This window comes from Gambusia affinis, linkage group LG11, assembly GCF_019740435.1.
Source record: "Gambusia affinis linkage group LG11, SWU_Gaff_1.0, whole genome shotgun sequence".
NCBI lineage: Eukaryota > Metazoa > Chordata > Actinopteri > Cyprinodontiformes > Poeciliidae > Gambusia > Gambusia affinis.
Window position 1 is genome coordinate 17,362,518 of NC_057878.1, and position 13,705 is coordinate 17,376,222.

At 36.4% G+C, this 13,705-nt stretch overlaps 1 protein-coding gene across 2 annotated transcripts in view; it reads left to right on the forward strand.

Moving 5' to 3' along the window:
- Positions 1-13,705, forward strand: part of LOC122840025 (coiled-coil domain-containing protein 148-like) — a 30,578-nt gene that overhangs the window by 5,141 nt on the left and 11,732 nt on the right. For both annotated transcript variants that reach the window (XM_044132136.1, XM_044132137.1), the window contains exons 5-10: positions 1,224-1,315; positions 1,396-1,547; positions 4,254-4,349; positions 5,395-5,576; positions 5,917-6,055; positions 9,953-10,159. In XM_044132136.1, coding sequence (XP_043988071.1) covers positions 1,224-1,315; positions 1,396-1,547; positions 4,254-4,349; positions 5,395-5,576; positions 5,917-6,055; positions 9,953-10,159 — 868 coding nt within the window. The remainder of the gene's footprint in view (positions 1-1,223; positions 1,316-1,395; positions 1,548-4,253; positions 4,350-5,394; positions 5,577-5,916; positions 6,056-9,952; positions 10,160-13,705) is intronic.

The window sequence follows — 13,705 nt, forward strand, 5'->3', positions numbered from 1 at the left end:
TAAGTTGATTTCCTGATTGAGTTTAAGGGTTGAATTGAGGTAGTGGAGTGACCAGGAGAAGTAGGAGGTAATAGTTGTGTCATCTCATGGGAAACGTTGTCTGCCCTTCTCTGTGTTGAAGCTGCAGTGGGTGGTCAGGACCTAGAAGTGTCCTGCCTTGTGAAGTGAGAAGGGCAGTGTTAGCTCTGGGGTGCAACTTGTTTGGCTGTGTGATGACTGTGTCTGAGCCAACCAAGGTTAATGATATACACAACTATGAGCCTCAGTAATGAGCCATCTAGATATGCCACTTCTTGCATCCCTCCACACATACACAGAATACCTTGTGAAAGCGACATTGTCACATTGAACACTGGTAAATAAATTGCTATGGTTACCATGTCCTTTCTCACACAGTCATAATAACCCTAAGGCCAGCTGTTAAAAAGCCAGCATCCGTGGGTAATTTCCACCACAGGCCATTTAAGTTCAATTCGTACTAGAACTACAAGACACCATGTCTGAAAAACCTTCAGTGAAAGTCCATTATTCTTGTGTGATGGATGTTTCTAACTCCTCATCTCTGCACAAACCCTGTCATAAGCAGGAGTGAAGAACATTTCAGAAAGTTCAACACATTCTTTTTTGAGAGTTTTATATTATGCCATTATAAACAATTACCAAACTGCAAATTAAATCTGTATAAAAATTCTTGCACTCTTTCTGGCTCCTAAGTAAGGATTTTTTTTCCTACTTGCCCTATCTCTGTAATATATTCCAGGATAAATGGTTACAATTAACAAAAAAGGAAATAAATTAAAAAAGAGAAACCAATTTTAATCTTGCCCTATGTTGAATTGAAATCATGGTGTCATATAGATAGTGATAAATGCTTTATAAAGGTGCCCATCGATGGATCCATCCATGGCAGCCTAACGGTACTGCCCTCTGCCAGTTGCTAGCTGACCTTTACTTGGCTAAACACACAAGGGTGTGGGAACGCTATGTAGCTCGTAAATCATTCTGTGCTGGATTCACTTGACATTTTTGAGGTTGTTCTATCATATATTTGAGAGGAAAAAAATGAATGTTCATTTCAGGTCTTTTACCCGTTTTATCACAGTGTCTTTGTGAAACCTCTTGGTATATATTTATAGATGTCATGAGGTTTTTTCTTGTCCTATATTTGAACTGAGTGTCTTTAGAGGATATGAACTGACTTTTCTCTTTCTTCTGCAAAACAGGGAGCAGGCAGAGGATGATATCCGTGACTTCTTTAATGAGATCAAGCCAAATGATATAACAGACACTGCCATCTTCTTACTTCAGAAATACAGTAAGTCACATTAACGGTCTTTCTCTGTATGTAAATATATATATATATATATTTTATGGGTATATATTTTTGCTATTCAGGGCAATCTCTTGAAAGGGAGCGGAAAGCATTCAGAGTAGCTACTGTTGTGCCTCTGTATCAGCTCAAAGATGACCTGTGCTTCAGGCTGGGCAAAATGGAGGATCAGCATCTCAATGAACGCATGTCAAACTGGGAACAAGTAAAGCAACAGGTATGTCTCACATGTGACATGAAGATACAACTGGATGTCTGCAGTTTAGTTGCAGCAACCTTGAAAAAGGCTGGCTTTACAAGATCTGCATTTATCAGATCTTGTAAAGATCTGATAAATCTCTTAACAGATTGAAAAAAGATTTTTGCCTATCAGTTAAATTAAATAAAATTGAATTTAGCAACTTTTGGTTTTATGGAGCTGTATTTATTTACCCAGACATATTATCAACTTTGTGTTGCTCACTTCTACTTGTTTCGTTCCCATGGGCTCCTGTTCTCTTGTTAGCTGACTGCTCACATAAACACAAAGCCAGTTTGACTTTAAACAAGGAAGAAAGGTTGCTATGCAAGTAAGCATCTCTTTCTGATTCTTTTAGAATGAAAATTCTAAAGTCTAGAAATTTTCCGATGTTATTAGAATTTAGTGATGTACTTTACAGCATATAATCAGTACACTTTGACTTTACTGGTTGGTTAATACATTTCAGACTGAAAGTATATGACATTCATGTTATAGTTGGTTTTAATGGACAAAATCAGTTTTTGATATAAAGAGATTGTTACTAATTACAAAATCCATTCATTCTATTGGATGTCCAGTGAAACTTTAGTTCTTAAAATGGTTAGGCCCCACAATTTTTATGGGATTTGTATTTCTCTACACACAAATGGTATGCTTGGTGATCATAGTGAACATTTTACTTATTTCATAATACATTTTATGCTTTCTGCAGTCATTACACATAATTTTTTATTTTTTTTTGTATTTTCTTTTTGTTTCTCCAACCCTTCTCCTACTTACACACCAAATACCATTGTATGAATATGTACATTATTCTTTGTTCAGTTTCTTTAAATCATGTACCTCTATCTCATATTGCCATTCATGACTTTATGATGAATGGCATCATAAAGTCATATTAGCACAAAAGCATATTTGTGCTAATATGCTTTTTGAGTTTTTTCCATACTGCATACTGTGACCAAACATCTCAACTATAGTCTCTTTTGTCACTGGTAAGGATATTGTGGCCCTTTTGCAACTTTGAAAACTTCATTTGCAAACAAAACTGTTTTTGTCTCTATCATACCACCTAAAAATATTGAACGTAAAGGATGTAGCCTTTTGCAAGGTTAAATGTAATGTCGTGCAACATGGCAGAATGCAATTTGCAAGCACTGTGTGAGAAATTGAAGTTGACAATAATGTAATCAGTGCTTTACCCTGTGATTAAATTCTAAAAACTTAGTTATACATACAAGGTGATGGCCACTAACATAAAGTAGTGCAGAATAAAAAAGCAATATTTGATCTGTCTTTTCTCTGATATTTCTTAATAAAATTCAAACCGTTGCAATCAGAAGTCATCAAGTCCAGCCATATGTAATTTCCTGTCTGTATAAATCCAGCTATTCTGTGAAGGCCATTCTGTGGAGGACAATTAGAGAGCAATAGTGAACAAACACCATCATGGGAATGAAGGAGCATGGCAGTTGCAGCACCATGCTGTGAGAATGCTCTTTTTTTTTAGGAAGAACAGACCAACTGGTATGAGTAAATGACTAGATAGAGTTAAATACAAGGCAATACTAAAATATAAGCAGTTAGAGACTTCTAAAAACTTACAACTATGGTCAACCCCTTCTTGCAGAGCAACAGCACAAACCGTAAAGGCAGAGCTACCATGCAACGGATTAGATAAAGGATTTATGAGAATAAATGTCAGTTGTACCCTTCTGCTGTTGTTTCAATCTGATGGAGTTTCCACTTTTTTGCAAATAATGTTGAGTAGGTATTTCAGTGTCTAGGTAACCAAGTCAGGAAGAAACATAACCCAAAAGACTTGTGCCTGTACTGAGGAAAGTGGCTTTACAAAGCCACATATGATTTTTATTTGGAAAATATTTGGAAAACCACATATTATTAATACACTATTATAACCCTAACCCTATCACTATTTTAAGTCTATTATTTAAAAAAATATCAGTACAATTCTGAGTGAAAAATGGTACAAATGGTACAGGGAGTAGTACTTTTGCGAGGCACAGATAGAAATGGGTGCATTTGACCTAAATGGTAAATTGACTAAATATGAAAATTGTTTTTCAGTTAACCAGGTCTTTTGCATAGCGCTATTGTCCATATACCTGTAGGAAACTTGGGGTTCAGCGTTTTGCCTTAAAGGTACTCTGACATGTGGAAGCAGCTGGAATTGAACTCAGAATCTTCCGGCTGCCAGATGACTTCCATGGAGCTCACTTAAGACTTTTGAATTTGTTCAGTATTTATACAGTCGGAGATGTCGACACCATTTGTGTATTCCCTCCCACGGCCAAACAACTGAGCAAATCATTGCAATTTATGAATATTATCTTCTTGTACTTTCTCCTATGACAGAAAAATACGACCCATTCATGCTCTCTGTTCCAAGTGTCTGTTTCCATTCGAAGAACATATGAATCATTTTAGAAAACAAGCAGTTACTGATTAGGTCCCATCAGTGAATTGTTCCATCAGTTTTTCCAATTCTTAATGAGTAGAAGACTAAATGTAGAATGATTTAAGCTGAAACATCTCCTTTTAAACACTGTTGTTACTAAATTAATAATTAGATTTAGTTACACACCTAATCAATGTTTATTTTGACTGCATGAATAAAAATAAATCACCAACATTTTCTATGTGTCACTCTTGAATTGCCAGATCAAGTCTGTGAAAGACCAACAAATGGATGTAATTGCACAGCTTAATGCAGAGTACCAGGACATAGAGCAGCAGATCAAGAACCTTGGCTTTGAGGTATGTTTATTACTACTTGTTAGGCTGTTTCTCAGTTGATTGCCATTTTCCATACTGTGTATATACTTTACATCTCCTGGACAGCAAGGGAATTTTGACAAATTTTAGAGTTTTGAAAATGTGGACAGAATTGGGCATAAAAAAAAGAGGATGAAAAGAGTATTAAGGTTTTCCAACAGATGACACACTCACATTTACAGTGAAAGAGAGCTTGCTGTGATTGTGACCCATCAGCCCGGGCTGATCACTCCCTCAGACCAACAATAAATCATAACCACATGATTATTCACCTAATTTTAAAGTTTACATTATTAAACTTTAATAAGTTTAATAATGTAATTACTATGCAAAACATGAAACGCTGAAAATTAAATCTGGGGAAACATTGTAAAAAACTAAAGTAATTGTTATTGTACAGAACTCTAGATTTAGGTTGGCCACTGAAGGCAGGCAGTGGCATTTTTCACAAAACTGTCTTCTTTCAGTTTATATGTTTTTCTCCGCTTGTTGGATTTTAGGTTCAATTTAGTTCTTTTGTTTATTTGTGGATGAAAGGCAGAAAGTCATGTGTTGAGACCGAAATGATTAGGCAAATTTATTAAAATTGGATTTACTAATTAATAGTTATTCTAATTCTTTGGGGTAATCTTGAAATGAGATTTGAGAAAAGTGCTCTGCTTTGTTCTGAGATTCAGGACACATTATTTTAGTTTCACATTCATCACATCGCATCAAAGAGATTTTGCTAATTAATGGCACTGTTCTTTCTTTTCCAATTTTTTTGTTGGAGAATATTTCCACCTTTAATTAAAAGAATGTTTGTATCTGAAAAACCCATTCTTCCTGTTACAGTAGTCAAATGGGTTAAAATTGTTATTTACCAAAGCACATATTCAATTTCTTATTTTCCTTTTTTTTTTTTTTTTACCTAAAAAAAGAATCCAGCTAAATGTATCTTACTATACAAACATTAACATACTTGGACATCATAAAAATATGTGATTGAACAGAACAATATTAGGTTGATAATTTTTTGTCTTTTCAGAAATACTATATTGGTACTCCATATATTGTGGTGAGATCAGAAACCATTCCTGAGGAGGTTTTGAATGCAGACTGCCCTTATCCAGAGCTGAAGGACTCGCTGATCCAGGCCTTCCAGTCCCTCTCAGAGAGGTTCCAGGACAAACTTCAGAGGCTGACGAAGCAGCTGCAAGAAAATGACATGTAAGTACAGTTGTATTTTTTTCTGATATGAAATAGGTTTGAAAATCTAACTGTTCTGATCCTGATCCTGGTAACTTCTTATTTGGTAAATATGTGGACATGCAGAACTTGCTGAACTCCACAGAAAAAAGTGAAGCACATCTGTACTGACATTGACTTTTCTCCATGTTATGCTGCTGATTAAGACAAGGTTTTCTCCCCAGGTGGTTGATTATACAAATCTGCTTAAATACTTCATACCATCTGGTACAATAGCTTTTTTGTACTAGTGCAGTGTTGCAATTTATGTGTTAGTGCTGTTTGAAGTAGCAGTGATATTTCTGTGTTAAACTTGTTTCAGGTTAGGTGACTGGAGTCCAAATGACCATCAACGTTTCCAGTTCACATTGTCTATGTACACTCATGATGTACCGAATTACAGAGCACTTTGCATTGACATGCTGCAGAGACAGTTCCCTGGCAGGACACGATTCGAACTGGTTAGTTTTTTTTTTTTTTATCTACCTAAAGAATATTGTCGAGTTCATTTGGGTTCCGATCCGATCCCATTATCTCAATTTATTTAAAAATCAATTTTAAGCAAAATTTTGATTTTTATCTCAATTCAGCCAAAGTTTGGATTATTTACATTTTGACCAACTGCCATTTCTTCAACATATTCTCAAAATGTAAAATATTACTCAGAACTATCTGAACACAATGTCTTCAGAATGTAAACTTTGTCCCTGCTTTGTAGCTTTTATTACCATCTCAAATAACAGGGTTTTGTCTAAATATATAGATTCAGTAGATTCATAGATTATTCAGTGGATTCACACCTGGACTTTAGGTCTTCCTTATTTTTAAGTAAACCTTTAACTTTCACCTCCGACTGACAGAGGGAATGCCACAGCTTGTGCCTAACGTATTCTGTTGCAAATTAAAAAAACAAGTCACATAACCTGCATTTATAATCTTTATATATTGATGCAGTCATTTGCAGATGCCACTCCCTCACCCCTATCCTGACCCACTCTGTCAGAAGCAGCCCTCCAGTGTGAGTCCCAGTCTCCCTGATCAATGTAGCTCAGCACCCTGAACTAAGATAAGCCTAGACAATGATCTGCTCAGCACGCTGCAGGATGTGCCATGTCACACAATGTGGACGGCTGGCTCTAGCCACCACCTCGTATCGCCATGACAACCGCCAGGCCCTCTCTTCTCCCCTTGCCCGCACCCAGAGACCTGTCGTCATATCAGTTCCAGATGGGTACCGCATTTAGAGCTGTGATCATTCAGCCTCGGGGGTGTTGCGAGAGGGAGGGGACATGTCTTTCACTGCGCTCTGCACTTTCCAGCTCTGACTCCACCTAATTCAGCTATTAGTCATAATTTAACTGGCTTGCTAATCAGTGTGGGCATAGATTGATTTTGTGAAACCCCTCTGATTAGATGTATAGATCCGTTTTTTTTTTTTTTAATAGCTTTTAATTTATGTCATTTAGAGAGACTTTTTTTCTGATATCTGGGTGAATATGAATAGATCAGTATCCATAAACCTCTACAGGTGATTGTTTAGTTCCACTGAACTTCTGTGAGTGTGTTTGGCTATGTTCAATAAACAACAGCTTGCAAAACTATTCACACCCCTCAAACTTCTACTGGGAACATTGGTAAACAAACATCATGAAGACCAAGGAACACAGGAGACAGTTCAGAGACGAAGTTGCGGAGAACATTGAAGCAGGCTAGGTAAAAAATGTAATTCTTTAGATGTGCAAAGAAATACCCGCAGTTTATGTATAATACATAGCACATGATGAAGATTTGTATTTTGCGAGTGTCTTGCTGATACAAAGTTGAACCAATCTCTGAGGTTTTATTGTCAGGTGATTTGACTTGGGCTCACTTTGTCAAGAACTCCCTCTGCTGGATGGGGTATTTTATTGTCTTTCATATCATAAGGTGTCATATGCAAAATTTCATTAGATTTTGTGTGACAGACCAAGTTAGGCAGAAGGTAATAAATGTGTTTCCACCACAGCTTACTACTGAAACAGAATCCTGGAAGACAATTTGTTTCTGTCGGCACAAAAACTATGGCTTCACAGCATTCCCCCTTTTCCCCCAGAAAAGGACATTTTCTGGGGGTTGGATATTGTTTTATATGCTGGGTGTTCTCTGATTACTTTATTAAACATCTAAGACCTTCACAGGTGAGTGTTTTAGATAATGCTTAGGTATCTTCTGCCAGAAGGTTTAAGGTATCAGTGTAAAAGGGGTAATCATAAATGCAAGTCTTGTTGTTTATTTGTGAAAAAAAAAAAAAAGTGAAAACCATGTGCAATTCTCCTTACTCCTCACAATTATGCGCTTCTTTGTGTCACATAAATCAGTTCTTGGTATTGCGTAAAATTCTAATGAATTATATTGAATTTGTCAGCTGAAAGAGAAAGACCGTAAAAAATGTGTATGAGGCACTTTGTGCTTCTATATACTGTATATATATTTGATTCTGTTCCTTCATTCTTTCTGTTTTCTGGACAACTAAGACATCACAGATGCAGCAGAATTTCACAGATGAAATGTGGATCACTGAAGCAAAGTGTTGCCGCACTTCAAGTGTGTAGAGAAGGCTCTGTACAGCTCCATGCATCCTTATGCCATAACTGACCTCAATAGACAACCTGTATGCATGGACACAGAGAGGCTGTACATAAACCATGTGTCTTTATTCTAATTTGTGTCTTTGTGTTCATTTATGTCTTCATGCTCATTGCATCTAGAAACACAAGTTAAAACAGGAATGGTGAAGGAGCAGACAAGAATGAAGAATAAAAAGATGAATCTTTGAAAGTAGCATATTAATAAACAAGATTCGCATGACCAATCCTGCCACTTTTGTTGCGACGGCGGGTCTGTCAGCTCACTCATTTTCAATAAAACCAGTCAGCCGTCTAATGCCTTCACACTGTCAGTTAGTTGCTATTAGTCCGTAGATGAATATCATTCCCTCTGTTCCAATGAGGCAGCCAAGTGGTGCAGCCTCTGAGTGTGCTGACACAATGATGAATAGCTATGGGCAGTCCTCACACCGAAAAGAACTGTTTTCCTTCAGAACATTTCACAGCCAGGAGAGAGGGATCTTCTTCTACCCCTGCAGAGCTAGATCAGGCACACAGGTTTCCCAGTGGTAATTCTGCCTTTAGTGTAGACAGTGTGTCATGCAAGAATGTTTGTGAAATTTTTTGCAACGCATCATAAATTTGGTGCATAATGCAGAACAAGTAGGATTTGGTTGCAGTGACTCAGTTTTTATTATCTTCTTCAGCATTATCTTAAAAAAAAATCATATAAGAATACTCTTTGTGTTCTCCCACGTTATTTGCGCTCTTCTTGTTTCCTCATCTTTTGGAAACATTTGCTTTAGATTATCAAGACATTTTTGATATCAGACAAAGATAACCTGTGTAAAATGATCTAAACCAAAATTGGACTCAAGTAGAAACCTAACTTCCCCCCTTAAATGAATAGATTTACTAAACTTTCATAAATTTCACCAGCTGTTTAGATAGAACATGTCTGGCAACATGAGGTAGGCTAAAAGGTCACAGAAAGACACGTCACGCCAAAATCTAAAGAAATTCAAAAACAGATTTAAGCCTGGAACAACATCTAAAATACTGCAGGCCTCATTTACTGCTTTATAATGTCAGCATTCATCATTCAACGATAGGATACTGGGCAAAATTGGGAGAGCGCCCTGTTATAAATAAAAAAAGAACACTAGGCCCTTGTCAGGATTCCCAAAACAATTTTCTGGTGACACAGCACAATTAAAAGTGACAATACTCAATACTTGGTGTTCAATGCTTCAAAATATCAATTGTGTAGGACAGCATTGCTGTTTAAGGATCTGAATCACTCGATTAATAGAACTATAAATTCTGCTTTATAGCTGAAAAATCATCCAACCAGTTTGTCAGACAGTTGTATTCAAGTGCAGTAGGACATTATCTAAAGTACACAAGAAAAAACACCCCTTAATAGCTGCAAAACGTGAAGTGAAGGTTTTGGGGTGGCCCAGGTAAAGTCCAAATTTCCTTCATAGTGATGTGAAAGTACCACAAACAATTGATTATTGTTATTCCAAACAGGTGGGGGCAGAACCAGAGGGTGAATACTTTTTTTTTTTTTTTTTTTTTTACATAACCTGTTATCAATAGGTTATCTCAATAAATGAATGAATTTGAAAATTGTTTTTTGCATTTATTTAGGTGGATGATCTGAAAACATGTACATGTGACAAAAATAAACATATCCATGGCACAGATAAAGATTTAAAATGAACACGTTTAGAAAAGATCTTATATCAGTGTTCCTTCTTTTGATTTCAGTTGCGACGTGGACGTATCTGTGACATGCATCGATTCATCCAGAAACAAATAAGAGTCATGACCCAGCAGTGGCAGCGAGACAGGCAGGAGCTCCTGGACAGGGCGCTGGACACGCTGCAGGAGGCGAAACACGCCCACCAGGAGGAGCTGGAGCACCACAGAGACCGCCAGCATCAGCAGGACATCTGCCTGCATCTTAGAGAGAAAGTTAGTGTCTCTTTTACATTTACCTCTGGTCACCCTGTGATTAATACACATCTGTTAGTGTGGATACAATGAAGATTATTTATCACAACGCTTAAAGGATTATGCACATGACATGTCCTTTGTAAGTGTCAATGTGATGGTGAGGCGTGAAAGAGATCGTAAAAGGGAGCCTTGTTCGACTGCCTGCTTGTGCATTGTATATCTGCTGATGAGGCTGTATATAATGCAGGGCTGCCTGACAGCATCTCTTGCTTTAGCTGCCGCTTGGGATCGGCTGTGAATGCAAACAAGCTAATAAGGATGGTCTGCCGAACATGATGCTGCTGTCTCTGAGGGGTGCTAGTTACACATTGACACAACAAATCCATGTGTTGCAGATGTTGTACTGTATAAATTCAATTTACTTTCCCTGTGTTTTATTTTATTTTTTTCTAAATGGTGCTTTTGTCTGGTGACTGTTTGGATAGGACACTCTGACATGAGCTGGGTTGAGCCAGCATGACTGAGGCTCATTTAGTCAAATATCATCAGATTTGTTGTTTGTGTTCTACAGGTTTGGATGCACAAAGTTTAAAGTTTGTTTCTTTGATATCTGCAGGGTTTACACTTTACTCCAACATACATGACTGTATGTTACATGACTGTATGTTGGAGGGGTTTAGCACCATATTTAGTTTTCTTCTCATAAAACAACATTTTAATCAGCATCTTTAATATAAATGTTGTAACAACCACAAACCTTAATATGTAATTCACTACATCCATGATGCTGCCACCATATGTCAGCATGAGCACCTTGTTCAACATGTTCAACATGACTTTTTATGACTCTCTTATAGTGGCTTTCTTCTTGCCACTCTTCCATAAAAGCCAGATTTATGTAGTTTATTCATTCAACAGATAAATGGATTTGCTCATGCACCTTTTAACTGTTCTTTAAAGATGGAAAATTTTTCCATTACATGTTAAAAGCTCAAAATACTGACTTTGAACCAAACCTTGTCTTAAATTTCCACATAGCTTTACTCCTGATTTGTCTTCTGTGATTCTTGGTCTTTTTGATACTGTTTCTATCACCAATGTTCTGTAACAACCATTTCAGGCCTTCATAGAAAAGCTGTATTTATATTGAGGATAAACCATACAAAGATAAACTTTACTTACTGATTAACTTTGTGTTGTGCTATCAGATAAAATTACGGCACACTGAAGTTTGCGTTAAGTGACAAATTTAATCATGTTTAAGGGGCATATATTTTAGCAAGACACTGTATATCATTGTAATTAGTTGTTTGTAAACTCTAAAAAGCCCATCTATATAGTATGTAAGTTTTCAGATTTCCAGCTTCTTCTCTTTTGCATTTCGGTTTGCAAAAAAAAGCCTAAATGACCACAGAAAGAAAAAGAATAAAGTTTTAAACCATTCTGACAGAAAAGTGATTACTTTTCAAATGTAAGTCATGAGCTTAACCTTCAGGATGGAAAACCTTTTTTAAAACCGAAGGGTTTACGTTTTTCATGAAACAGCGTCATGTTTCATGAAAAGTGTATATATTTTATATAAAGCAATCTGAAACACTAGGAAGGTTGCATTCATTCTTTTTTTTAAATTGTGATATATTATGTGTGAAGAGAACTAGTAATAATCATGTCATGCATGTTAATAAGTCCTTGTTGGAATCCCTGGAAGTAATTTAATGTAGAGTCTGGTAAGAAACTCGTCTTTAGACATATGCATGGTACAATGGTACAAAATAAACATAATATCATGAATTTAGCAACATCAATATAAACAGGTAGTGTTAAATTCAATTGTAACCCATAATAATGATTAAAGTACTTTAATAAGCATAAGTTAAAAACATATTATAGACAAATAGACTGGGAAATAGGCCACAAATCACACGGAGGGTGTACTGTCAAGAGTGTCTACTGCTTAGCATTGAAAGTAAACAGGGAGCTGAACTAGACAGAAAATAATCTACAAATCAAAAAAACCAACACTGAGATAAGAAAACAAATCAAGGTTTGCACACAGAGGCAGGAACCCAAGCACACATCTATTACCTGAAGTTACCACAGTCGGTCACAATAAAGAGCCTAAAACCTTTAGTTATTTAAAGAAAAAGTATTTGCTGCTTCTTGCTGGGTTCCAAAGCAGAGATAATGGTGCAGGAAGTGATTTAAAACATTAAGTTAGAAGATTCTTTTACTTAGCGGTAAAAATCTTAAATATTGGTTTACTTTTAAATTCCTTGAAGCTTAAATTATTTCTTATCTTCTGAATCTTGCAGATTTAGTTTGACTAAGAGTTTGCACTAAAGTAGATGGGATTTATAGCTTTTATAGAATTAGTGATGCAGAAGAACTGGGCTTTTGTATACTGTTTGCACATAATGTCCTTATCAAGGACATTTTTCTCTTTTCTGTTTCTGATGTTCAGGCTTGAACACCAGAAATGTCTGACTGTAGCATAATAAAATTGTGCTGAGTAGCAACACAACAATGCTTCCTCTTGGTTACTTCAAACTTTGTCCCGGACAACAATGAGAGACTAGAAATTCCAGTAATTTCAAAAAAAGCAAACATTCGCATAGATTTGATGCAGGTCACTCATGTAAAAAAAAACTGCTTTTATTAACTTTTCTTGACAGTGATCTCTGACTCAGGAAAATGATTTTGTTATGCACAGAAGTCATCTTACACTGAGGCTCAGATTGATGCGCGTTTGCATCCAGTCATTATTTTTCCTTGCTGTTATCATCACAGCACAGTGACACAGCAGAGAGACAAGATGGATTCGCCTTTTTACTGCCACTGCATCTTTAACGCGTTGGTTTCCACCACCCCTCCTGCGGGTCTATTTCCTTTGTTAAAAGAGAACTCAAGTGCAGGTCTGAGCAGGCAGCTGGGAGGAAGTAAACAAATTAAACTGTTACTAAAGAGAGAAACAAGCTTGTAGCTCAAAGTTCAGAGCAGAGAAGAAGGTGTGGCAGAGAAAGGGTGGAGTATTATAAGGAACATGAACAGCAAACATAGGTCAGGATTTAGCAGTGAACAAAGAAAATTAAGATGCAGTACTAAAGAACTTAATGACAAAACTGTTTTAACAATAAGAGACCTGAAAAAAGCATTCCTAGTATCGATGAGTGAAAAGACATTATATTATGGTATAATGGTATGATCTAAAGTTAAAATGTTTAGTACATCTATGCAGCATGTCAAAGATCTTATTAGAAAATAACTGTTTTCAATGAGATCACCATGAACACAATTACAGGTAACTAACCATTCCTTTAATAATAATAAAAAAAAATGAAGCACTTTTCTTAAGTTGATCAGTTTCTGTGAACATTTAATTCTCAATCCCCAATTTTCTGTTTCCCTGTGTAAAGCTGTGATGTGACAAACTATGATGTATTTGTTTGTACTACTACTGTGCCAGTGAGACAGAGAGGAAGAGAAACTGCAAGCAAAAAAAAAAATTATGATGAGACGCTATGATCCAGAGAGCAGTGCCAAACTGATGAAGAAGCTCTTTTTCCA